At 39.8% G+C, this 25,385-nt stretch overlaps 1 protein-coding gene across 3 annotated transcripts in view; it reads left to right on the forward strand.

Moving 5' to 3' along the window:
- Positions 1-25,385, forward strand: part of DACH2 (dachshund family transcription factor 2) — a 245,347-nt gene that overhangs the window by 161,352 nt on the left and 58,610 nt on the right. For all 3 annotated transcript variants that reach the window (XM_041396690.1, XM_041396692.1, XM_041396691.1), the window contains exon 4: positions 23,581-23,736. In XM_041396690.1, coding sequence (XP_041252624.1) covers positions 23,581-23,736 — 156 coding nt within the window. The remainder of the gene's footprint in view (positions 1-23,580; positions 23,737-25,385) is intronic.

The following is a 25,385-nucleotide window of genomic DNA, read 5'->3' on the forward strand; positions in this document are numbered from 1 at the left end:
CCACACTGGAGAAAGGTAAGGCAGGGAATGCTCCATCACCAATTTATGGCTTTTCTGCACTTTGTTCTTTCCTTGGATGGGTATTTGCAAAGCCCAGCTGTGCAGGGGGTTTGTGATAATCCTTGGCTGTGGCTGGAGCCACCTTGGGCAGGAGGCCCTGGCATGGAACACATTCCTGTGCTGCACAAACATTAATATAGATTTGAGCTAAGCTCCCCAGGTCCCAGCTCCCCGAGAACAGGGCTCGAAGGTGAAGTCAAAATGGAGAAATCTTTGTTTATTCTGATGTCCTTCCAGGTGAATAGAAGAGATTTTTCCTTGGTCAGTGTAGGGAACCTGGAACAAGACAGATCCATTTTGTCTCTGTTAGCTGTTTCAATACGGGCAGTTTCCCCTGGCCTCACTTCTTAGTGCATCCTACACTTCTGGCACTTGGGGAGCAGATTTTGTTTGTTTCCATTGCCAATTCAAGAGGAGAGGCACAGAGTGATGCCCGTGGCATCCCGCTCTCCCCTCGGCATTCCCGGGCTCCGGAGGCAGCTCCTGCCTGCTGTGTGCTGCATGTGCATCCTCCCATCAAAATGGTAATTTATTAGACCAATAAAGCAGCAGCTGGGAGGTCTTAGACTCATTTTCTAAAGGAATAACTTTGAATTCATGACAAATTATGCACAAAGCAGTCTTTCCAAAAGTGGTGTTGCCTTTTGCTAATTTTGTGTACTCATCTGTATTTGAAGAAATCTGGCTTCTAACTCATGCATTAAACCTTCCCCAGATTCCTCTTCTGTAGGATGTGTATTTCTTATTCACCTCTCAGACCCTAATCAATTAGTGCACATTGAATTCAGAAAAAAAGCACTGAAAAATCCTATTTAGTGGTTGTAACTAAAATAGTTTGTATGAAGTTCAGAATGAATTCTGAAAGTTCACTGAATGCTAACAAAAAGGACTGAAGATGGAATTACTGCAGAAGAGTAAGGAAGCTTCATACAGAAAAGTTATAGGGTTGGTATGGGGGTTTTAAAAGCTGCTGTACAAAATTTTAATTTGAATGCTCATAGTTTTGTGTGTTACCTGATAGGACAGAATTTGTGTACCTCATGTGGGGAGAATCTACATTAATGTGGTTATTTTAGGTACCACATGGAACAGGAAATTTTGTAGGGCCTGTCACACCAGCCTTTGGACAGTGCATCAAGGGTGTGCATTTCACAAGGGAGTTCTCTGTGGTTTAGCAGTTCAGTGAGTTCTACAACCAACTCAATGCCAATTTGAATATTTGGAAAAATTCCCACTAGCTTTAGTTAAAGGGGGACTGAAGAATAAGAGTGTGGTGGCACTTCCATGCAGATCTTTCCTCACTTCTTTCCCCTTTCCATTGCCTGGTGCAGTAGAATTGCCAAGAGCAAATTTTCTGGCTTCAGTGCCAGTGTTGCTTGCAGAGCAATAGGTCCTTATCAGAAAGAACTAGTACTAATCCTATTAAAAATCACAATTTCCCCTCTTTCCAATATGTGCAACTTGAGTTTTGGGATAATTTTTTGTAATGAGTGGATTCCTCCTTTATTGCTGGGTCACATTACAAAGATTCACATTGAGCAGGATGTGTCAAAATGGAAAACCACCATGAAAAGAGTGTAAAAGGTACATTTTATCAAATAAAATAACTGAAAATTATCAAACACTCACTACAGAAAACTCCTTGGTGTGGCATGAAGAGAGTGGGAATTTTGTTTAGAAGTTAATACACAGGTTTTAACTTTGATCTGCTGTGAAGGGAACACCAGGATAATTCCGTGTGCATGAAACCTTCACCAACTGTTTGCTTTGCTCTAGACTTACAGGTTAAATGACTATTAAAAATAAAATGGGGATGTGAAATGAGGAAGAAAATTGAATTTTGAATTTTTTTTTCCTAAGAAGAGGTGGAAAGGAACAGAACAAAGGAGTCAGAAGCCTCATAAGTGAGAAAAACATTTTATTTTAGGAGAGAGACCTACAGTTTCTTTGATTTGAGGTTGTGTTTAATAGCTTCTGTAATGGCTGCAACATGACTCTGCATCTAGATTTCAGCATGAATAACAACCTGTTCGTGTTTCATTTAGCTCCAAATGAGAAATTCTGTGTTTTATTGTTTTAGGAAATTAGTCTGTGTACTATTGCTCCTGGAACTTTATAATTAATCACTAAAGGTTATGGCTGTGGAGAGTTTGTGGGAAATAGATGTCTGAATGATTATAATTGTAGCTGTCAAATCAGAAATATGGTTGTACAGAGCTGAGGACCTTTTGCTTCCTTTGATTTTTTTTTTACTTTTTACAGTAACAAAGACTCAAAGGGTTGCAGTTTTACTTAAAACAATTGAGTTGGGTTTTTACCTCAGTGTTACACATTGCCTTCCTACAATGCCACTAAATATTTCACTTTCGGATATGTGCCTTTCTGCTCGGCCCACAGTCTGATAGATGAGTGAAGCACTCTCTTTTTGCTGTTGTTTATTTTAAATTAAAAATGTAATTGAGCAGTATTAAGTCCTGAATCTTTATTGCCAGATTTTGTTGCAAGTGTGTCATTATATACAGGCCATTAGTGTAATAAAAAAAAAAGTGTTGAGGATGTCTTGGCATATTCATCTCAATCCCCATCTGTATCTGGTGAAGTATGAAATAATTTTGGTTTGCTTCTTACTGATGCCTAGCCTGTCACTTCTACAGTTTCTTCCTCTGTGCATCATTATGATGATGGAAACTTGTAAGGATTCTCTGTCTGAAGCCAGAATTTGTCCTGTCAGTTTAAAGTCTGAGCTCTTAACTCAACCTAACACAATCAGTGACTAATTCCTCAGATATTATAGTGTTCTCTAGCAAATTGCAGGTGTGGAATTGAACCTTACAAATGTGTCTAAGGGACAGGGGGATAAATGTGCCACTTCTTTTCCTGCTATCTAATCCAGCTGGTGGTTTTTTGCTATCAGGTCCTACCTGTCTCCTTTTCATGATGTTACCATAATCTCAGTAGGGGTGGAGTTTGGTGCTGGGATATTCTAAATAACTTACTAAAAACAAATGTTGGAAGAGTTAATACTGAAAATACAGGGGGAAAATTCCCCAAAAAGTTTAATTTGCAGATTTTTTTTAATTGAAGCAATGCTTTAGTTCACAGTGCTGTGAAGAATGCTGTTATACATTTGAACATTGATGTCCTCCTTCCACTCTCTCTGCAGAAGAGAAAGAGATTTTTTTTGCACCTTCCTACTCATCATATGAAGTGTTGAAGCAAAACTTCTCTGGCAGTTGAAAATCCTCTTTAATCTGGCACTGGAGCCTCTCTGGCCCCACGGTCCAGCCGACCTGGGCTGGCTCTTCCTTGGGGCTTAGTGTCCCTCTCCGTCTTCGGGTGGGATCTGTGCAGGAAGGCTGCGTTTGTAGAGCCAGGTAGTTTGGGACAAAAGTGCCTGGATATGGGAGAAATCCATCCTCTGGAATCTCAAATTCCCAGTGGCCATGTCTTTTGTGATCTGCTCCTCCTTTGGCTCCTCCGGGTGAGTCCTTGGAGAGGACACTTGTTGCTGGTGGCACCTGCGGGTTGCCAGGAGTGGTTGTGGCTTTTGCTCCTCTAGGGAAGTGAGGAAGGGCTGGAATGAGCAGCTGGAGCTGACTCCTGCTCTCTCCCAGCCCAGCCACACAGCCAGATCTGTTATTTCTGTATTTTCTGTAGAAATAAGATAAATAGAACAAAAGCTCTCTGGTTGCACAGAGGTGTTGACAATGATGAGACTAAAACCAGGTGAAATGCGTTCTGGAAATCAGCATGTCATTGCTTAGGGGGATTTGGAACTTAGCTGGAATCTGAGCTTTTCTTTTTAATGGCATGGCAGCAGGTGATGTGTACAAGTGTGAGATAGGATACGTTGTAAAATAGAGACTGGGTGATGTTACCTGGACGTCCCTCAAGCTGCCTGAGCCAGGAAGGATCGGTGCACGGCAGTCGTGACAGGAGCTGTGTGCGCAGAGCCTCAGAGCAGAGAATAAAACAGGTATTTCCTTCTGGTGGCTTTTGGAGTTGGCATGCATGATTTAAGAAATGTGTTTTGCTTTCCCAGGAGAGATATCAAACAGTACTAAGTGTTTCAGTGGTATTTCCTTAGGAAGTCAAAATGTTATTCTGTATGTAGAGGCTTGTTGCTTAATTTCCAGACAGGGAGCTAAGTTAGGCAGAAAAGAAAGGAAAAACACCCGAGCTTTTGGCATATGAGGATCAGAGAAAAAGCTCTCTCATAGAAAAAAAAAAAAAAAAAGTGTTATCTTTTTATCCTTCTTTCCCTTCAGTACCTGCCATGCAGTTTTCTCACAAATGCAAACATCCTTCACAATCTGTTTAAAAAACCACAAATACATCACTCGGAGGAATATTTAAGGAACCATCAGGAGGGGAAAAAACTCATTGGTTTAATGGAATGCTGTCAAGGAAAATCAGCATCACAAACGACACAGGGGCAGAATTGATACTTTTGCACTGACATGTTAAAAGAAAATCCCATGCATTATTTAGAAAACCCAGAAATCTGTCAGCTGTATGATTGCCGAGTTAGCAGAAGCAGGAGGATGCTGCTCAAGTTGAAAAGAAACGCGTAGGCACAGATCCATATTGTAACCTTTCATGTTCTCCACCCACCATGAATACCCAGCTATTACACGGTCAGCATTTTTTAGTTTTTCTCTTTTAAAATTTTCAAGTGCTTGAAAAGTCAAAAGAGGTAGGTCTTTTCTCTAAAAAGCAGGATGCCAAGGCTGTTATTTTATTGTAAGAATGTAAAAATGACAGGACCAGAGAACAGGTTTTTTTAATCCTTGAGTACCATGTAGATTTCATGAAGTAATTTTTCCTGTTGTTAAGGCAAGTATTTTTGTGTTACTTGAGCAGAGAGTTATGCATTTTCTGAAATAGTTACAAATTTTCTTAAATTGTCCTTTGGCCAGGAGGGGTATGTGCAAGAGAGAAGCAAGAGAGGATTTAACATGTTTTGGGTTTTGTGCTGTCTCATCCAAAAACCAGACTCGACTCCAGCCTGAGCACACGTTAAAACACTTTATCCTAAAAATTGAGACCTCTGTGCTATTTTTGTGGGTAGTACGAGTGCTGGTGATGGTGAGGACGAAGGTGGGAAGGTGAGGAGGCACACAGGGGGTGTTTGGCCCCGTTGTGGGGACAGGATCTGCACAGGGGGGTTTCACCCAGGGACATCACACCCGCAGGAGGTTCAGGGCGTGGTGACACTTAGTGATTTCAGGATGTGCTTCCATGCTTAGCCCTGGAATTGTGCTTTCATGGAACTTCATTGAACCCACGTGGAAGTGATGCTGAAGTTTATTTAAGCTTTTTCAGTGAAAGTGGAGTGAAGGAGCTCAAACATTCTCATGACATGGGGGCTGTAAAAAGCTGTCCCCAGTGCTGCTTGTCAGGAAAGATCCATGAGTGGGGAGTGACAGGAGCAGAGAATTCCCTGTGGATGGTGTCAGTGATGCCTCCCTGGGGCCAGGCACTGGTAATACTGGAGGAAGGGGTGGATGTGCTGTTGTATTTTTAAGATACAACTCCTCAAGCATTAACCAGGAAGAGAAATGCTGTTTGTTTGGGTCAGTTGTGCCTCGTTTGCACGGTGCTGTTTTCTCTCCTGGTCCTTCCTAATGGGATACCTCCAAAGGCCCCCTCAGTCATCCCAATAACCCAATCTCCATGTGGGAAGCTTGGAAATAAAACACAGATACCTATTTCTTTGGCAAATTGTGGTTTTTTGGGGAGTGAGTGTCAGTGGATGTTTTGTGCTGTGTTACTGCAGCACTGGGCAGGGTTTGGTACCAAGAATTTTAGGAGGCTTTAGTGAAACTCAGTTTCAATGGAGTGCAAAAGTGTTTTTTTTTAATCTGGAAACTTACCTTAATGTCCCATTTTAGATATATTCTTAAGCAGTTACCTATTGAATGCATGTGAATAATTTAACTGTATTTTTAAAGTATTCATTTAAATTTGAACATAAATACTTTATAGTAAATGTAGATAATGATTCACACATAATTGTTGACACATCAGCTAATATTTATATTTTTTGATTGACTGACACCCAACTCTGAGAAATGTGAAGTAGCTCTGGGTTTAGTTTTAAAACTGATAAAGGAGATATAACTCCGGAAGAGTTTTGAAAATTAAGTTGTCTGTCTTCTGCTCTGTAACTGAGGCATCTTTTTCTGTGAGAGGAATTCTCTTTCAGATTTTTGATACTTTACACATGATGAAATGAACTGTGTTTATTAAACATCCTGAGCTAATGTAAACTGGTTTAAAGATCAAGCAAATTTAGGTTTTATCTTATATTGGTTTCTTTTTAGAAAAGTTGGTATTAACTCATGAAGTTCTGGGTTGTGTGAATGCTTTTTGAGTGGGTAATTCCCAAGGGCATATTTGAAATGGATTCATGACAATTAGGTATTAGGTACTGCTAAGTGTTTACAAGTGGAGAATATATATACTTGTAGGTTTATATTTCAGCAGTTAAACATCTCACACAATCTGTTTTCTTGGTATATTTTGGTTGTTATTTTATTTGAAGTCAAAGAACTGTTGTTCCTTTTTTTCCTCAGAATAAAGTACTTTCTAATGAAAACAGGATTCCTTACTATGATTTCTGACTTTTGCTGGAACAAATCTATAAATTCATATCTATTAAAGATTCATATCTATTGAAACTGCCTAACACCAAATACCCCTGGGTGCATACGGTGTGATCATAAACAACCTCTCCAGATTCTTGCCATATCTGCTAGCAGAACTAAGTGCAGCAAAAGATAAACTAATGACAAAATGTAAATGGTATGGCTAAACGGAGGAGAATTGAGAGCTTTCACATGTCTGTCACCTTTCAGATCCTTTACAAATTTATAGTCTCAGAGTGCAGAGGTCTAAATCTTCAAAGCTTGAAAAACAGAGGTGCAGCATGAACTAATCTTCATTTTTTCCCCTATCTTCTTACAGCAGCACTAATGGAAATGTATTTTGTTTAATGACTCTGAAATCCTGTTTGTAATTAGATGTGGGAATTGGTCTTACTTTGTAACAGATGATACTGGAATAATAATATGAGAGATGCTACGCTGAGACCACTATCCTCCTAAATCTATATCATTTTTCATTTTATTGACAGGAAATGTGTTCCTGGAACAAAGAGATTGATTTTAAAGAGTGGAAAAATAATGTCTAGTAAAACTCGAATGAAAACATTTTAGCATTACTTTAAGTGTATCACAAGAGTATATTAACCCTTCAGCTATATTTTAATTTTATAATCTTCTTATAGTTGTTGCTTTGTCACTGATGCAATCTTTGAATGAATGCACCAAAAGGTAGAGAACTTTAATTAATGATGGGGTGCATACAATTAAAATGCATATCATATTTCAGAAGGATTATTCAAAATAATTAATTTTGTCTATTAAAACACTTTTCCAGTTGTAAATGAAGTAATTAGGGGTGGGCACAGAAGAAGTGAGTGAGGGCTGAGCTCACACAGTCCCTTCAGAGTATTACTCTCTTTACTAGGTCTTGATGTCATAAATCATTTTGGCCACTCTAGAGCCGAGGCTACATTTTTTCCTTGGTTATAATTCTCATTTTTGTTGGTAGTAGCTGAAATCTGTGCCCCTACCAATGTGCTGGAGGAAAGCAGGTGGCTCTAAAGTGTCCCCATTAACACAAGGTCTCGTGCTCATCTGCAAGGCACAGCACTGTGGGAACTGATACTGATCAGAAATGCACCAAATTTAGGACTTCATGTATAAAATTTTATGAAGAGCAAGACAGATTGGATGCCCCACACTTTAAAAGGAAAACCATTGGAGTTGAGATGTTTTAGTAGGGTCCTGTGGCTGCTGAAGGCCATGGTGTGAAGAGGGTTGTCCCTGCAGTCACAAGGTGAGGAGGCACCTCAGCTGGGGTCAGAAAGGCAGGGAATGGGAAAGGAATGATCCAGCTCTACCCTTCAGAAATGCATCTTGAATTTTATGTTAAAAAATCCTTGGAAAAAGCAAAGGCAGAGTCAGGAGCAGGCAGCATCCACGGGTGACCAGCAGAGCTCTGGCAGTGTGGGTGCCAGCAGGGCTCAGGGGTTTGCAGGCTCTCCACAGTGCAAGGAAAGGGAAACACCATGTGTCAGATACTTCCCCCTGCCAGGTCCTTGTAGGTATTCTTGTTTCCACAAAATCTCATCTGCTGATCATTTTGCACAAAGTAACATGTTCAAACTCTGTTGGTTTAATTTCCCATTGCAGGTGTGAGGAGTCCTGTAAAGAATTCCAGTAAAAGCAAGTGATAGTTGCCTTTGTTAACAGTAGTGAGTCCACTTCAATCTCACATTAATGATATTTTAACAATAGAAGGTACTTCAATATTTTAATTACATTGTGAAGTCTGGAACATTCCTGTTCTTGTTAAGGCACATATAAGTTAGGATGAAAACTGGCATATTACCTTTGATGTGGGCCACATGCTGAGAGTCCCCCAAAGGATGTCACTGATAGTGATACAGCTGCCAACAGCAGGAGTCTCATGAATGACAATTTTAATCAGATTATAAAAAAAAGTCCTCTAACATACAGTTAATTTATGTTTGAGGCAAAAAATGTTTGTGGTGTGATTATTTGGAATATTTTCTCACTTAAAGGAGTAGCATTGATCCCCCCAGAATTTTCAGGCCGTGGGTTTGTAGTTAAGGATTCAGCACTAGATTTGTGCGCCGTGCCCCGAGCTGACATTGCTGCAGCTGAGATTCGGTAGCAGTTTTCCTTGCAACAGTTGGTGCTGTTGAAATGTCTGGCTGATCTGTGAATTTGATGAGACAGAAGTCACCGTGGTCTCCAGTAATTCTGCCTCTCCTTGCACCCACAGAGTACAAGGCATCCCTTAGTTGTGGAGCAGGGGCTGTGTGGGTAAGCAGGACGCACATAGATCAGAGCCCTACTACTTTTTATAGAATACCTTGGCTCTCTTCAGTACTTAGATTCAAGTTTTATTTTCCTTTAATGAAGTTTTGATCTGTGAGAAAATCGGGATTATGCATTTATTTCTGTGATTTTACAGTAAGCATCTGACAGTTTTGCATAATAGGTTATGCTTTCTGCTCCATATTCTGTTTAAAAAAAGCTGGAATCCAAAGCTGTGAGTGACATTTTGGTAGAATTTTAGCAAGTACAGTCATTACCAAATTAAAAATAGATACAGGTGGGTAGTCTGTGTTTTTAGCTCCTTTTAAAAAAAACCCCAACCCTTGACTGTATACAAGAGCAGCAGTTTATCAGATCATTATAATTACAATTAGGAAAGACCAGCAATGTTGTCTCAGACCAAGAGTAAATTTACCTTTATCCACCAGAGGCTTTAATTTCCATGGCTGTGACATCTTTTCCTCAAATGAAATTCTTACTCTTAATTTTTTAGAAGGTTAATTTAAATTAATAAGATCACTGAAGAGTATTAAAACGTGGTCCATTTAGTCAAGGAGAAGAAAATGTTACTGGCACCGTATAATTGAAGCTGCTAATTTGTCCATAATCCAAAGGAAAAACGCCTGGATTTTTAATACAAGTTTCAATGCTCTGTTATTTTGGAAATCCAACCAGCGTTATGCTACCTGGATGGCCACTTTTCCCAGTGTTTTCCCTAAGTCTTCCTTGTTACAAGTTCCTTGCTGCATCTTGTCCTGTACACTGTGGGCGCAGACAACAATTTATTCCTCTTTATGACTGAACATTTTCTTTATCTAGTGAAGACAATTAGTGAGCTCCTGCCTGTTGTGCCTTCCCTCCAGTGAGCAGCCTGCTGTTCTGCAGGACTCACACTGAGGATTTCCTCATCCCTGCTCAGCTCTCCCTGTGCTGCCCTGGCCCCTCTCCAGGTGATTCAGATCCTCCTGCTCCCCGCCCAGGGCAGTGCCTCGGTCAAGGCTGGTGTTCTGGACAGGAGTGTGGCAGGGATGGAGACAGAGAATTCCTCCCATTGTACACTGATCTCCTGGAAATGTGTGCAGCTCATTCTCCTGGCATGTCCTGGCAGCAGCATCCTGCTGACCTGTGTCCACCTGCACTCTGCTGCAGACTCTAGGTATTTTTTTTATTTATATTTTTAAAATTTAAGCAGGCAGTTAAACCCCGTTCTGAGTTAAGGCTGGCTATTCCAGCCTTTCCTCTGTCCTCAGCAGATTTTCACATTGTATCACTCTTAAATCTGCACAAAAGTTTAGACAAATTCTGATAAAGGTCCAGAATTTTGGATAATTCTGCTGTGTATGCCTAGGATATAACCTAACATGTGCCCTTGAATGGGGAGCATTTAGTTCAGTTGAATTTGGCCATTTTATGGTTCATTTTCTCTGTACAAGTTGACTGAAGGAACATTCTGAAGGTAAATTAAAATTGATAGCTGAAACTGAAAATCAGCATTTCCTGTCTCGATGCCGTGCATTTTTTAAGCTGTACACAGCCATCTGCAATTAATGCTCTTTGTTGTATATCTTCTGTATTTACAATATATTTGACAATAAAACCTTTTTTGACATTTAATCAGTAGCAGAGTTGTTCCACTCTCATTATATATTCATGAACTTTATCACCAAGACAAGACATAAATGTTGAGCTTCCCTTTAAGATCAGACAGGCATTGATATTTAAAACATTGAAAATTGGGGGGGGTTGTTGCTGTTCTACATTTGTGCAATATAAAAATTAGAATAGATTCTTCTTTTTAAGAAGATGCTCGGGTTTGAAGGATGGAGACAGTGAAACTTCAGGACTAGTGCAACTGTGTAAGAGCTGTATATTCAATTACTGATCTCATGGGCCATCAGAGGCTGCTTTTTCCCCCTTTTCCTATAAAGCTTATAATATTAGTTAAATTGTGATTCATTTTCTTGTATTTCAGATGGAAGTTGGAAAAGCAGTAGGAAGAAGTGTCTTGCAAGTTCTGTTTGTTGATTGACTGTGTCTAAGAAATTGATGTGAGGAGGATTTTGGCATTTCATCCTTGAGAAATATTCCTCCTCATTTGCAGCACCCCTTCTATCTTTCTGGATTTTCACAAAGTAGATATTTTTTGGAAGCCGAATCCGTCTTTATTCCCTTTCTCTGGAAAGTCTAAGATCCAGGCAGAAAAGTCATTTAGAGAAAAACAGATAGTACAAGATCTTCAATTTCACTTTTTAAACACCAAGCATATCTGGGTATATCCTGTACGTTAAATGGCATTTCAGTGTCAGTGGGAGATTGAACTTTAATACAAAAATACTACTGAAACAAAAGGGAATTTGCATGAAACTTGCAGGTATCTTATATTTGGGAGGGTAATCTCTAATGAGCCTCTCTGAATTTAAACTCAGTGATTCTGTCTGTAGAAGAAATATTTGCATTGTCCTATTGCTCACAGCTGATACTGATTTTCTCTCCAGCTAACTAACAGCTCTTCTTTCTGCCTCAAATAATTACAGCCCAAACCTTGCCCCTGTACTATGTAAATGGAAAATCCAAGTCATCAGGATAGCAATATACCTGCAGTTTGGATTTAAAAGAAATATTTTATTTATTAGATGCAGTTATGGCACTGAAATAAATGGTTGGTGCAGTTATGTAACATCTCACCTTCAAAATTTTATCATCTACAAATGTAATTTATTTTTCATAAGCTCCTTGCTTTTTAATATGATTCATTAATTTCTTTTTCCTGTTGGTTGTTCATCTATTTTGAATGGAGACTCTAGGCATTTATTTTTCCTGTTCCTTAACGCTTGGTATGGTTGATGTAAAAATAATTTAAAATAATGTTCATATTATTTAAATAATTTCATATTTAAAACTTTGAAGTTGCCCGGAGAGGTTGTGAACTCCCAATCCCTGGAAGTGTCCAAGGCCAGGTTGGACTGGGCTGGGATCAACCTGGGACAGTGGAAGGTGTCCCTTGGGGGGAACCCAAGGTGTCCCTTGGGTGTCCTTGGGGGGCAGGGGGTGGCACTGGATGGTCTTTAAGGTTCCTTCCAACCCAAACCAGTCTGGGATTCTATATTTCTATGTTTTTTGAAGCACGAGGTATGTGACAACAGTGTGGTCACAGCTCCCCCATTTTTAGTTATCTTAATTGTATACATGCTATAACTTCTAATTTAATTAAGACCAGCAATATTCCGCATTAGCCTGTGTGTCAAAATCCATGCAGTATCCTATAAAAAAGTCATTAGTTTGGTAATATCAATTTAACAAGTTTTAGCTCATTAACCTTGACACCAGCAGTGCTGGAGAGAGAAACCTTTTGATATTGTTGTTCTCAGCATATAGCAGGGAGCTCTGGAAATGTGCTGAAATCCGTGGCCATTATCCCTGATCATCAGTTATGGCTGTGTGCTGGCTCTTCTGGGCAAACAACACAAATTACAGCTCTGCAAGTCAACTTAATAAATGGCATAGCAGTTATACAACATCTCACCTTCAAAATTTAATCATCTGCAAATTGCAGAAATGCTTCTTCAGTAGTTCTTTTTCTGTTCTGGCATTGTGTTTGAGAAATTACAGTTACCTTTGTAATGAAGTTCTAGGTTTAGCTTATAAATATTATTTAATATTGGAGCAGGTACCATTATGAAATGGGAAAATGAGCAATCACTTAAAAGCAGGGGACAAAGAAATCAAGAAGAAACTTCAGCAGTCAAAAGGCTGTTGCGTGTTGTAAATTTTCTTATACTTGTAGAATCAAAAAAACATCAATGTTGAAAATGACCTTGAAGATCATTGAATCCGAACTGGTGTTGTCTGATTTGATGCCCCAAACTGGGTGATTGTGATTTTCAGAACTGAGAAGAGGCAGAGCAGAACTCATATTTAGCCCCGTTGTTAATCACAGACACATTTGAACAGCAGTGAGAAGGGAGTCTATAAAAATACAGATGTTTTCTTAGAATCAGCTTCCCCTGATCCCTTCCAGTCATCATGAGTCTGTCACTTTTTATGATTTGAGGACAGCATTTGGGTGTAGAGAGAAAGAGCACCCACCTGTAAGGAAGGGCTGTGTGAAACAGGGAAAGAAGGAGTTAGAGCATTGTCTTAATGTGGAAGTGGGAAAACAGAATATTTTGTTGCCAGCCTTTTGTCCTGTTCATGCCAGTGCCAAATTTTCATGGGTTTCCCTTCCCCTTCCCCTTCCCTTCCCAACAGTTTAACTCCAGCCAAATTTTCAGCCTCACTAAGACAAAACAAGGTCAATTTAAATAAACTTAAGTACATATATTTTTTTTCCTCCTGGCATGTTTGTCTTGTAAAAAGTGAGAGAGGTTATTTATTTTTTTGGGCTTTTGTAGAAATCTAATCCAAAATGAAAAGTACATTAGAGTAAAATTGAAGTGTTGGTTGACCTCCAGGTAGTGGGGAAGAGCACGGTGTGGAGGTTGAGTGAGGTTTTTCATGTGCTCACTGTATTTGAGTGAGTTTGAAAAGAGATCATTTCCAGTGATTTTAGCTTTGAGAATTTACAAAATGTAAATTTTTGTTCTCTTTGTATTGTATAATAAAAAGCAGCTATGTTGAAAATTCATTACAAAATAAATCTACTAAATTATTATTCTTCTAAGATATGTAACATTTGGCTTCTAAAATCTCCTCTGTGCATTGAAACTGGGCTTTTGTCTCAATCTAAGGAGCATTGTTCAAGTAATCCATAAAATAATATTTTAAATAACTGATGACTGTATGAATGCAGAAAAGAAGTGCAGTTTTATGAAGTCTTTCATCTAAGACCTAATTCAGATAGAATCACCTGTACATGAAGTCAGAAAATTAACATGTGCTGTGTAGTTGGGCAAACATGTCTGTAAGCCAAAGCTGCCTCTGCAAATATTGGATTTCTTTCTGAAGGGGATCTTGCATTATTTGACATTTATGAAAAACTGTCAGAGTTTTATCTGAAACATGTAGTGACAATTCTTGTGGCAAATGTATGTTATTTTACATTTATGTTAAACCCCATATGGGGGCATTTCTGCATGTATATGTATGAACGTATCTCAGTATATTTGAAATGAGAACTGCAAATCAGACTGCAGATTTGTGCCCTCTAATTTGGAGGTTTGTAGTCTGACCATGTTCACTTGAGATTTAAATATCTTTCAAGATATTCAAGCTTGATTACTTGACCTCACCTGAACAATGTAGCTTAGAACCAAGGCTTTTATCTGGGTAGCTGTCTTTGTATTAGGATTAAAAATTCCTGCCACTTCCAAGATGTTTTGTATAGTAAAATGTGTATTTTAAAAGTTTCAAAGATTTTTTTGACCAGTATGTTTAAAAGCTGGCGTAATTTATAAAGTGGAGGCTCAGCTGCATACTGTGGGGCATGGCTTTAGGGGGGATCATGGTTAGGGGATGTTGCTTGAGCAATGACATGGATAGAGGATATTTGCAGCAAAGCCATCTGGAGCTGTGGAATGACCAAAGCTGTCTGTGGCACTGAGGGAACAAAATCCTTCACCTTTTGGCCAAAGCCCTGGGCTTTGGACACTGGGAATGCCAAGCTGGAAGCACAGGTACTTAGCCACAGGTGTGCTGGGACAAAGTGCATCTCTTGAAAAACCTCAGCAGAGAGTGTGATCCTCTGTCCCTTTTCTTTTCACACGGAATCTCAGAAGTGAAAAACAAATCTTCAGGCTTCGCAAAGTAAAGAGCTTTGGGAAGAGTGTATTTGTCATTATGTTTAATTTGCACATACCTCACCAAAGAAAAGGCCAGGGGAGCCAGGCCGAGAACACAGCTGTACAGGCAGCTCAACTAATTGCCTCTCCATCCTCAACCTCATTTATCTTCATTTCTTCCCAATTATACCAAATTATCAATAGTCTCTGTTGCATCAGAGTCTTAATCCCCTTTATTCAGGCAGCATTAGATAGTGGCAGATGAATTCTTGGAGGGAGTCAGGGTAAACAGCCATGAAATGCCACCTCTGGCAGATGGCATTGCTCACAAGAAATGTGACAAAACATTTGGAATTTGTTACCAGGCATTGGTATGAGAAGGCAAGCTGTCAATATTTTTTTAAATGATAATCAAGGTGGTGCATACTTATACCACAAGCAGAAATGAATCCTGTCCAAAACCTCAAGCTTAGTTAAGTTCAGCTTGGCACTGAGTTATTCTGTTTTGTTGCAGAAGCCTCTCACTTTCCCTTCTGAAGAAATAGTTCCACTTTATCTGGTATTGCTATCAACATTTTAATAATGTTTGTTCTGATGGTAGTTGGTATTTATTGCTTTGTATAGCTCAGAAAGTAATTCTAGCCTGAAGATGTAGAGTATCCTTTACAGAATAACAAGTTTAGGAATGGTTTATTTGGCATTGTTGGTCAGTTCTAGTGGTTGAATCCTGCTCCTTAGAGAGGCTAATGCTAAACTCCCACTGGTATTCCTGGAGGAGAATGGAGGAGGTGATGGGAATACCCAGTGGCTAAACTTGCAGAATGAGAAAAATGTTCTGAAAAGAAAAGATGGATTAAATGTGTGAGTTGGATCCAAGTGCTGTGGTAGGAACCTGTTCAGATATTACTGTGAGCACAAATGAAAGTGGTTGTGAAAGGAAGTTGGCTGCTAATGTAGTTCCAGGGGTTTTCGTGTGTTATTTTTAGACTGGCACTAAGTGAAACCCAGTAGATGTCCCTGCTGACCTTTTCTGTGAATTGGGTTTACTCACGGGCTCTCCTGGTTTTGCAGCACTCTCAGTTGTTTGGAAGTCAGTAGTATTTAGTGCAAGGGATCAACTGTCAGGTGTCAGAAATGGAATGAATGTGTACCTGGCCTGAGGTCCCATCCTGACACGGCTTGGTGGGGCTGTGCAAGGGCTGCAGCCACTGATCCTTTGTGGACTCACTAGAGACCTTCTTCTTTATAAAAGCGTGTTGGGCATCCCTCAGCAGCCTCTCCTTCACTGCTAACATCTCCAGTGAGTTTTGTGCAGGTGCTGGAAGTTTGGAAAACTGTCCAGCTGTATATTAAGGCTGCAGATTTTATTTAATTCTTTCAAGCCATACTTTGCATTATATAGAGTTCTCTTAGTATTAGGAGATGTTGCAAGGATGATAAACGCTTGATCCATTTATGTCACTGCAGATTAACTCAGCAGATTGCCATCTGTAACTTGAACTGTTCTTGATAATTATTTCAAAGAAATAGTAAAAGATGAATTGTTGAAGCTCTAATAACCTGGTTTTGTAGTTACCTGTCTGCCCTGCATGTCAAGATAATCTCTAAGCCTCTCAGAATCAAACTAAACTGTCTGCTGAGTTAGAGTCGTGGTAAAAATACACAGTATTTTATCTCAGTGGTTCTTTCAGTAAGTTGTTAAATATGGGGAAAAATATTAAGTAATTTTTTTAAAAGGCAGAGAATTGTAAATTGTGATGAGTGAGGGTACGGGTGATTATCATCACTGGAATACAAATCCTGGTTCCCTGCTTGCTGCTGGCTGCAGTAGTGGAGTTCAGAGGGATGTATGTTTTATCCTTTCTGGCAGGCAGCCCTGCAAACTGTATTCAAGATCTGAAAGTTAAGCTGTTTTATTTCTGGCTTGTGCATCATCAACAGTAATAAAAACATGACAGACCAGAATTTTGACCTTCTTTCTCTCTGTGAAATGAACGTGTTTCTGAGTCCTGCAGTAGAAAACAGTTTTTTTGTTGATGGTCCTTAACCAGAATAGATGCTGTGTTCTAGTAAATCATTCTTATCTTTGTATAGAAAAATAAAACAGTTGTCACACAGTTGTTACTAAAAATGTTAGCAATAAATGTACTTCATGTTCTATAGAAGAAACTGAATAGAGTTTTATAACTTAATATTTAATCCACTACAAGAACTAGGAGCTGTCAGAGGAAGACAACAAATGCCAAGTTAACCCTCCCTTTTTAAAACACACCTTCAAATAACACCGGGTGGTTTTTCACAGTGCAGGCAAAGGTATTTAACTCTGAGAGGTGCTTGAGGGTACCAGTGCATTTTAGTGACAATTGTTACAAGAGTTCATGTCTAAATTTCTGTAAATCTGATGTTTCATCCTGTTAAATGTAACTTTTATGGGGTCCTGTGGTTGTAGAAGTTGAACCACTGAGGTGTGTTTGGTGTTTTGGAGTTCAGCTGGAGGTGCTGAAGGCGATACTGAAGATTAGTTGATGGAGCCAGTTTGTTCATCTACACAGGTCCCAGAAAGCAGTAGAAAACACTTGGCTGTATTTTAGGAGCAATTTTGTGGATCCAGTTTGCAGGGATGAATGGCTCTGTCTGGTGTGAGAGAGGGAACAGGTTTCCTGCTGCTCAGAGCCTTGGACACCAGCACCTGGCTGTAATGGTGAGACCTTGTTTTGGCTGGAAAGGCCCAGGCAGGGACAGTCACACCTGCCAAGGTACCTGGCACTGAGGAGACTTGGCTGGTGCTGAGCTTCAGCCCCAGGCTCATCCATCAGCACGTGGGAACCGTGGAGCACATTTCATTTACCACCTCCTTGTTTCTTTGTTCACTTTAAAGGAAGCAGTTGATGGTTTGGGAGGGATGGTTAGGTTCCTAGATAAATACTGCAACTCTGCTTTTATCGTCTCAAAAAGTATCTTCCTGAAATTAATTGTTCTTAATTAAATTGGCATCAAATATTCTGACATATTCCCAGTTACCTTTAATGTCCTGTTTGCTGTGAAATAAACTTTGATTTTGCTGTCATCAAGACTTTTCAAAAAGTTTAGAAATTATATTCAGATTTCAGATGCCTTCTTATTGTGTAATTATCAACAGATTACTTCACCTAAGTCCTGACAGACATATTTTTTAAGTATGACTGACTGATGGACAGATTGGGAATTGCTGAATTAATGGGCACATTTCAAAGCCTTGGCAGGGCTAAGCAGTAATTACATCTGCTGAACCACTTGATAAGTTTTTGGAAGTAGCCCAGTAAAGCCATCACTGGATTTCTTGAGTTTTAATATCTTACCCTACACACTTTCATGGCTTTCTTGTAGGGTGCACTCCAAAAGTTGATACAGCCGAATACACACAGCCAGATAAATCCATGGATTAAAGCTTTAAATGCATTTCAGTTATGCCATTTAGATTTCCAGATGGGTGTAATGATTTTGGGGGCTGATTAAAAATCTTGTTCTCATTTTTAAAGCTGAGAATTTAATTTTGGAGTAATAAGGGACCACAGAAAATGCCCACACTTGCGTGGCCTCTGTAAATAACATTTTCTACTGTCAATACAAAGGACAGAATTTGGGGTTAAATGGGTTACAGTCCTGACCCAGAGTCGTTTTATGGTTTTCTGACAGGAAAGTGACACTTGACCAGGAACGAGACCTAGGTGGTTCTCTTCCTGACCTTCCTGCAGTGAGAGTCTCAGGTTTTGACCTATTTTTGTCTTCCTGGGACACTCAAAGGTTGATACCATGAAAATGTTGACAGTGGGCTGAAATGTTTTTGCAGAAGATATTCTGTGTAGGCCAAAAAAGTGACCATATCAGGGTGAGGTTGGGATACTGGTAAAATAGTGTGGAAACACAGGGGTCTGTGTAGGCCAAAAAAGTGACCATTTTCCCCAATATCAGGGTGAGGTTGGGATACTGGTAAAATAGTGTGGAAACACAGGGATTAGGAGTGCCAGCAAAAAGCACTGCTGTGTTGTTTTGGGAGTCATGAGGTGTTCTGTATAATCAAAAATTTTCAAAGGCCCTATATGTGCTGGACACTCACAAAAAGTTAGAGGTGAGAAATACTTTGGAATTACCAGTGCTGAAATAGCAATGCACTGAATACTTTTTTCTTCACAGCTGTTGTTGTGCTTAATATGCCCAACAGGATGAAAAACGTGTTTAAAAATAATTTGAGAATAAAATTGGCCAGTGAAGATGGTGTTGCTTTTTACAATTGGAGTTCAATTTTTCAGGAATGTATCACAAGGAAAAGTGAAATGACAGACATAGATTGAAACAGTGTGGTTGTGGAATTCGAAGGTAGGTCTGACAGAGAGGATTTCATTTAGCTCAGCCAGACAGATTTAAGGCTGATAAAATGAATTTGAAACCAAATGAAAAGAAACTGTCACTGGATTGAACTGTGATTACTTTCTGGAGATCTTTCAATACCTAAAACCAAGACACTGATTTAATCACTACAGATATGTCTTCACCAAAAAAACCCCAACAAATGAACAGCAGATTTTGGGGTTTTGTTCTGAAGTATAGAAATTCACAGAGAGGCTTATTGCTAGAAAACTTTTGGCTTTCAGAGCTGCCTTAAAAAATTCCTAAAGTTAATAAAGGGTGAGTAGCAGCATTTTCAGAAAAACTGCAGCCGAGCTTATTGCTTGCATTTCCTTCAAATAAATAAAACAAAACTTAAACAGAGACATTTTGTGATGGTAAATCACCTTTCAGTGAGGCTGAGGGGGGTCTATCACTGACTCAGGTGAATTTATTGCTTGGGCTGATTTTCCCTGTTTGTTCGCAGTACCTGTGATTTAACTCCTAAATTCACCTGATTTCTGCTTAGTTGATCATTAGTGTAAGTCATGCACTGCTAAATAACTTCTCTCACATAACCCGTTGAGGCTGGTGAATAGCAGACTTCATTTATTACTCAGTAAATAACTGCCCAAATCCACACGGGGTGCATCTTTCTGTGTGCCCTGCACTGCATTTCCCTGGACACTGCGGACACTCAGGCCTTTCTGAAACCCCCACTGTGCTTTCAGCTGCCCCTCCGAAAGCAGAGCTTGCAGCAGAGCTCTGCTGCCCTGAGCTGGGGTGGGGGGAGGCAGCCCAGACTTCTTTTCTTTCCCCCTTTCTCCAGGTTGTGGTCAGGAGCCCACGAGATCCGTGCCTGCACCTGCCGAGCATCAGGAGCTCTGGGGCTGCAGGTCCTTTCTGTCTTTCCTTTTTCTAATGCTCAGTACAGCCTGTGCTGGGACGAGATCGACCAGAATGCAAACAAAATAAGGAAAAATCACCTTACTGTCCTTCAGTTTTCTCTGTTGGAGGGAAGGTCATGTGGATAGTGGGTTAGAGTGTCAAACATAAAGCTTTTGGTGAAGTGTATAAATGATGTATTGGCATTTTGACAAATAACTTCTGGGTGCTCTAATAATATTCCTATGACACTCATGTATCAAGTTACTCATATTTTAAAATGAAATATTCTTTCTCATATAAAATAAATAAAAAGTTTTATTTCCCTTCATATAAAAGAGGTAGGTCCCATTGCTGTTTCCTGTTGTCTAATTTTTCTTAGGAGTATATGTTTATTTTCTCCATATATTTTTCCCTTTCTATTTTATATACCTAAAATTAATTACTTAAAATAATGTCTGTATGTACTGTAAGCTCATCATACAAAATACAGAATTGAAAAAAAAATCAAAATGTGATATCTTTGCCTTATGGATGGCACCTGTTTGGACAAAAAATGGCAGTGAACAGAAATCTGAAAAATTGTGGTTAGACATGAATTTGAAGCATTAGGAAGGATTCGGTTTTTATGGATCTATTAGCTTCTAATTGTTATGGCAACAAAGAATTTGAAAATACACATTGATATGTTGCATGTCAGATATGTATTTGCTGATCAAACATGCTGACAACTGTGTTACCAAATAAGAAAATTGTACGCTCCAAAATAAATACCTTTTTTAACGCTGCATGGCAATTAAAGGACTGAGTGTACCAGCACAGGTTTGCATGTCACATACTTGGTTTTTACTGTGAATCTGCTTCAGGCTTGCTGTAAATCTGTTTGTAATCTTTTTCTTACCCGATGGGCATAGATTCTCTGGGGAAGAATTCAAATTTTCTTTTAAATGTTTATTTTTTAGCTGTGTAGGATGACTGTGGGTAGGATGGATCAGAGGTGTCTGTGGTGTAGGGCACAGGGGTAGGACCACGAGCCCTGACTCGTTTCCAGTTCAGTTTCCTCACTGGTGTAACAGGAGCTTCCTAATTCTGCCCCTCAGCTTTCCCATCTGGACCTGGCCACACTACCCTTATAAAACACTTCACACCTGAACAGTTCTAGGTAAGAACTGTTCTAATTATTATTTCATTTTTAAGAGACTTCCTAGTGCATAGGAAATGCAGTCCAGATGGAGAGATGGAGCTGTTATCTGTGGGACACTGCAGGCTGAGGATGCATTTCATTTACCATCACTTTTATTATACATCGTACACTCAGCTGTATTTTTTTCTTTCTCTAAGGAGAAGTGATAGGGAACATAAGAATACAGGAATGGTCTGTAGAGATAAGTGTATTGCAATTTATTCTTGTGTTGCTGGCACTGAATACTGGAGCAGATTTACAAGTGGAATTTGCAGAGGGGAAAAGTTATTGTTGTCCCCATCTGTAAGGAGAACTGGTCCAGTGATTTGGACCATGTGACATAATTTAAATTCAGTTTCTCCTTCCACTGCAGATTTCCTGGGTTTCCTTAAGCAAGTTGCTTTTCTTCACAGGGCAGTTCTCCATCTATAAATTGGGAATGATGGAATTTACCTGGGGAATGTGCAGCAGTTGTAAAACTGGGCTGAGAGACATGGGGGGGCTCTGCCACTGCAGCCTCAGGGCCACGAGGCTCTGAAAGGCAAGAGAAAATTCCAGAATTAACTCAATGAGCTGAATTTAGACTGCCTGTGCCTAGGGCTGGAACTACCCAGGGCAGAGGAACACAGGGAGAGGGGAAACTTTCAGATGAAGATTCAGTTTTTTATTTTCATTCAGAAACCCCAACAAACTGCCTTTGGCCCAATTTTTGTGGCTGGTGCCCTGATATGTGAAATTGCAACTACAAAATGTGTTCCTAAGCTAAAAATTAATGGAAAAGTATGTGTATTTTTTGAGGAAGAATAGAGTGTAAATGTTAAATTTGTTGAAAAAGCATGTGGAGAAAATTAAAACTCACTTGTTAAAATCAAGTGCTCGACATTTCCTCCAAAAGTCCTTCATAAATCACACATTTAACGTCTGAAACACACCAAATAATAGCACCCCAGATTCACAGTAGTCAAAGTGAACAACTTCCACACTAAATAGCAGTCAAATGTTATTTGAAAGAGTTGATATACAGTATATTAAATAACAAAGATGCTGACACAGCCTCAACTGTAGTAGTTCTAATTACTGCACTACGCCATGCTACATTATATCACATGGCATAATTTAGTGTATCTTTCTTTGTCAGTGTATTACTCATCATTTTACAAATTACAACTCTTTTATAGGAAGGTAATTCATACTTGGACATAGTGCTAAAATGATGGAGTGTTTTCCTTTTTTCTCAATCACTGATCTTTCAAACTTTTGCATTTAGCAGTATTAATCATGTTTATTAGCCAAGTGTTGTCATAAAGAATGGAATTTCTGTGTTACTTTCATATTCAATTAAAATGGTTTTTTGCTTGCTGCCTCTATCTGCTGCACTCCAGTAATCTATTTACTTATTCTAATTGAGATCCTTGTTCATAAATTCGAAACAAAATCAATACTGCAGTTACATGTTTTTCTAACAATCTATAATCTAGGTGACAGTGTGGGATGTACCTGAGAGGGGAGGGATCTTAAAATACCTTTTAACTCTAGAAATGTTCAGTCTAACTTTTTTTTAGGTGTTCTGTTTTGTGGACCAGATGTATTTTGGAATTCAATACCGTGGTCTACTTAACCTGCTGTTTAAAAGGAAGTTTGTATTCGAGTGTGTAATCCTGAGAAAACTACAGTCTGTAAAATTGCTGCAGAAGACCAGACAGAGATTCGAGACACCAAGTGCTCTGTTTTCTAGACTTCGTGCTTGTTGTAGACAGTAATTACTATGCATAATAGATATCTGGACTCCTAAGTTGAAACTGCTGAATATTGATGATTTCCAAGCACAGCCTGTGCCCAGCTCATTTAACCCACAAAGTGAAGGGTTTCACGTGGGGCATCCCCAGGGTCAGGCCCAGCAGTGGAAGGGGAGCTGCTGAAGCTCAAAAGATAACCAAGCTCAAGGATAAACTGTCATAAACTCTTCAGGGGTGAATTCCAGCTGGAACCTGGTGACACTGGAGGGAGGGATGGCCAAGTGCCTCCAGGATTGACAGTGCAGAGACCTGGTGAGCACAGGGCTGGGCTCAGATGAGTGTCTGGCAGGGATCGGTGGCCTCATGTCCTTTGATAGCAGGAGATGGTGGCTCAGCCTCTCAGATATTCCCGTTCTGATAATTCATTTAATCATGACTGATGATTTCATCCTCAGACATTTAGCTTGTCCTGTTTTCACAGACCAATATTTTGAAAGTAGGTGATGCTGAAAGTGTCTAAAAATATTTTTTTTGCCTGATACTTACTTTGTAATTTAAATTTTGAAAAATTCAGGTGCAGGTTCCAGGTGCTGTGCCAGGTGTTCAGCTGTGGTAAGGAGTGTTGGCTCATTGCTAACCAAGCAAAATATCTCTGAATAAAGGTACATGCCACTCATGGTTTGTTGTGCCGTGTTTTGCAGGTGGGAGTGAATCCTCCTGGGACAAAGACAAGCTGCAGTCTCCCATCACGACGGGATCCCAGCACAGCATTGGTCACCCCACGCTGTCAGGGCAGTCCAGCCTTGGGAGTGCACACCCGCTCAGCCCTCTCCAGCAGAACCACCTGCTCACCAACAGTACGTACTGGGATCATACTGGGAAAAAAGAGTGCCTGGAGCCCTGCTGGGAGCTGGGCTTGCCTTCGTTCCCAGCCTCGGGGAGCGGGGAAATGATGGGGGACACGTGAGTGACAGGACGGTCAGGCCTTCACTGCCAGCTGCACTTGTGTCTCATGTCCAAGCCACCCTCTGCCATCAGTCCAAGTCCAAGTGACTGTTCCCTCCTGGAAGAGTCATTCACTCACTGCTGGGTTTGGGACTGTCAGTCTTTGTCATTTCCATGGATTGAAAGGAAAAATAATCATAAAGTTGCTTAAAATTTTAGCTGTGTGAGAAAATTCTCGACCAGATGGAAATGCTGACCCACCAAATAAAATAGGAGAGCAAGGAATAAATGCAAAATGTCCAGTGAAAAGGTCATGCACTGAACCCAGCTATCCAAAACAACTGGAATAAAATGACATAGGTTGGATTTGGAACTCGGAGCTCCCCAAAAAGCCATCTCTTTTCTTCCCCTTAGGAAAGGAGCAGGTGGGAAGCCATCAGTTCCACTTCTTAGCACCCAAAGAGGGAAGGAAGGGAAGGAAAAAGTATTCCAAGAAAGATGTTTGGGATTAACATTTTAAAAATTAATGAGGAGCAAAGTTATTCCTGTAGTTGATGATGGATGAAGAATGAAAAGCTCATTGTTTATGAACTCTTGTTGCTTGTTATGCTCTTTTAAGTTAATTTTTTGTGTTAGTTTTAGTGGATGAGTGACATTTCTGGCTCCTTACACAAGTTTTAGAGTAGTCGGTTCACTGCTACCTCTGTCAGGCCCCAGACCTGACCAAATCAGAGCTATTGAAATGACTCCTATAAAATGAGTCTGCTTTGTTTGTGGGAAGGTGTGGACCTGAGCATTTTGGATTAAGTGTCAGTAGTTAAATACCACCAGGTCATAGGACTCAAATTCTCTGTCCTTTGTCCTTTTAATTTATGTTCTTGCATAATTCAATACCTGGATTTCTTTTACATACAGACATATTGTGTCCTTTGCTCTTGAGGATATTTTCCAGTGGATTTTGTAGTAGGTGAATGTCTATAGGCTGTTAAAGGGTTTACTGGATGTCAGACATTATGCCCAATGATTTGCAAGTGCAGGATATATTTTCCTCATAGTCCTCTGAAATGTTTGACGGATTGTGTCTTAAAACTGGTGATGTGCTGTTAAATTCTGTTTGTAGTTTGCATTTAGTTTGCATGTCAATTGGACTTTAAGTAGACATACAACTCAATGTGGCCAGATGGTGTCTGGGAGTTTTGGAACTCTATAGAGGATGAGGAAAGATTATTGGGCTGTTAAGGGAGATCTGCAGGGGAACAAAGGCTTGTGGATGCAGGCACTGGAGGGGATTGTCAGAGTGGTTTGAAGTGAAGGGAGATGTATGTGGGCATTGCTTATTGCCTATCATAATTAATATTGGCCTGGATCATCATATAAAATAGAGAGTGAGTCATTAGACATCACAGTTGTTGATCATGATATGCTCATGTTAAACAGGAATAGTGTGGGAGCTGGGAATATTGCAATTCTGCCTTTCCTGGTGGGCACCGTGGTGTTTTTATATCACTGGAGTCAAATTCTGTAGGAATAACATAAGATATGTCAGTCGGTGGTATTTTTT

This window comes from Onychostruthus taczanowskii, unplaced genomic scaffold (assembly GCF_017590055.1).
Source record: "Onychostruthus taczanowskii isolate IOZ18803 unplaced genomic scaffold, ASM1759005v1 scaffold13, whole genome shotgun sequence".
NCBI classification, from domain to species: Eukaryota; Metazoa; Chordata; class Aves; order Passeriformes; family Passeridae; genus Onychostruthus; species Onychostruthus taczanowskii.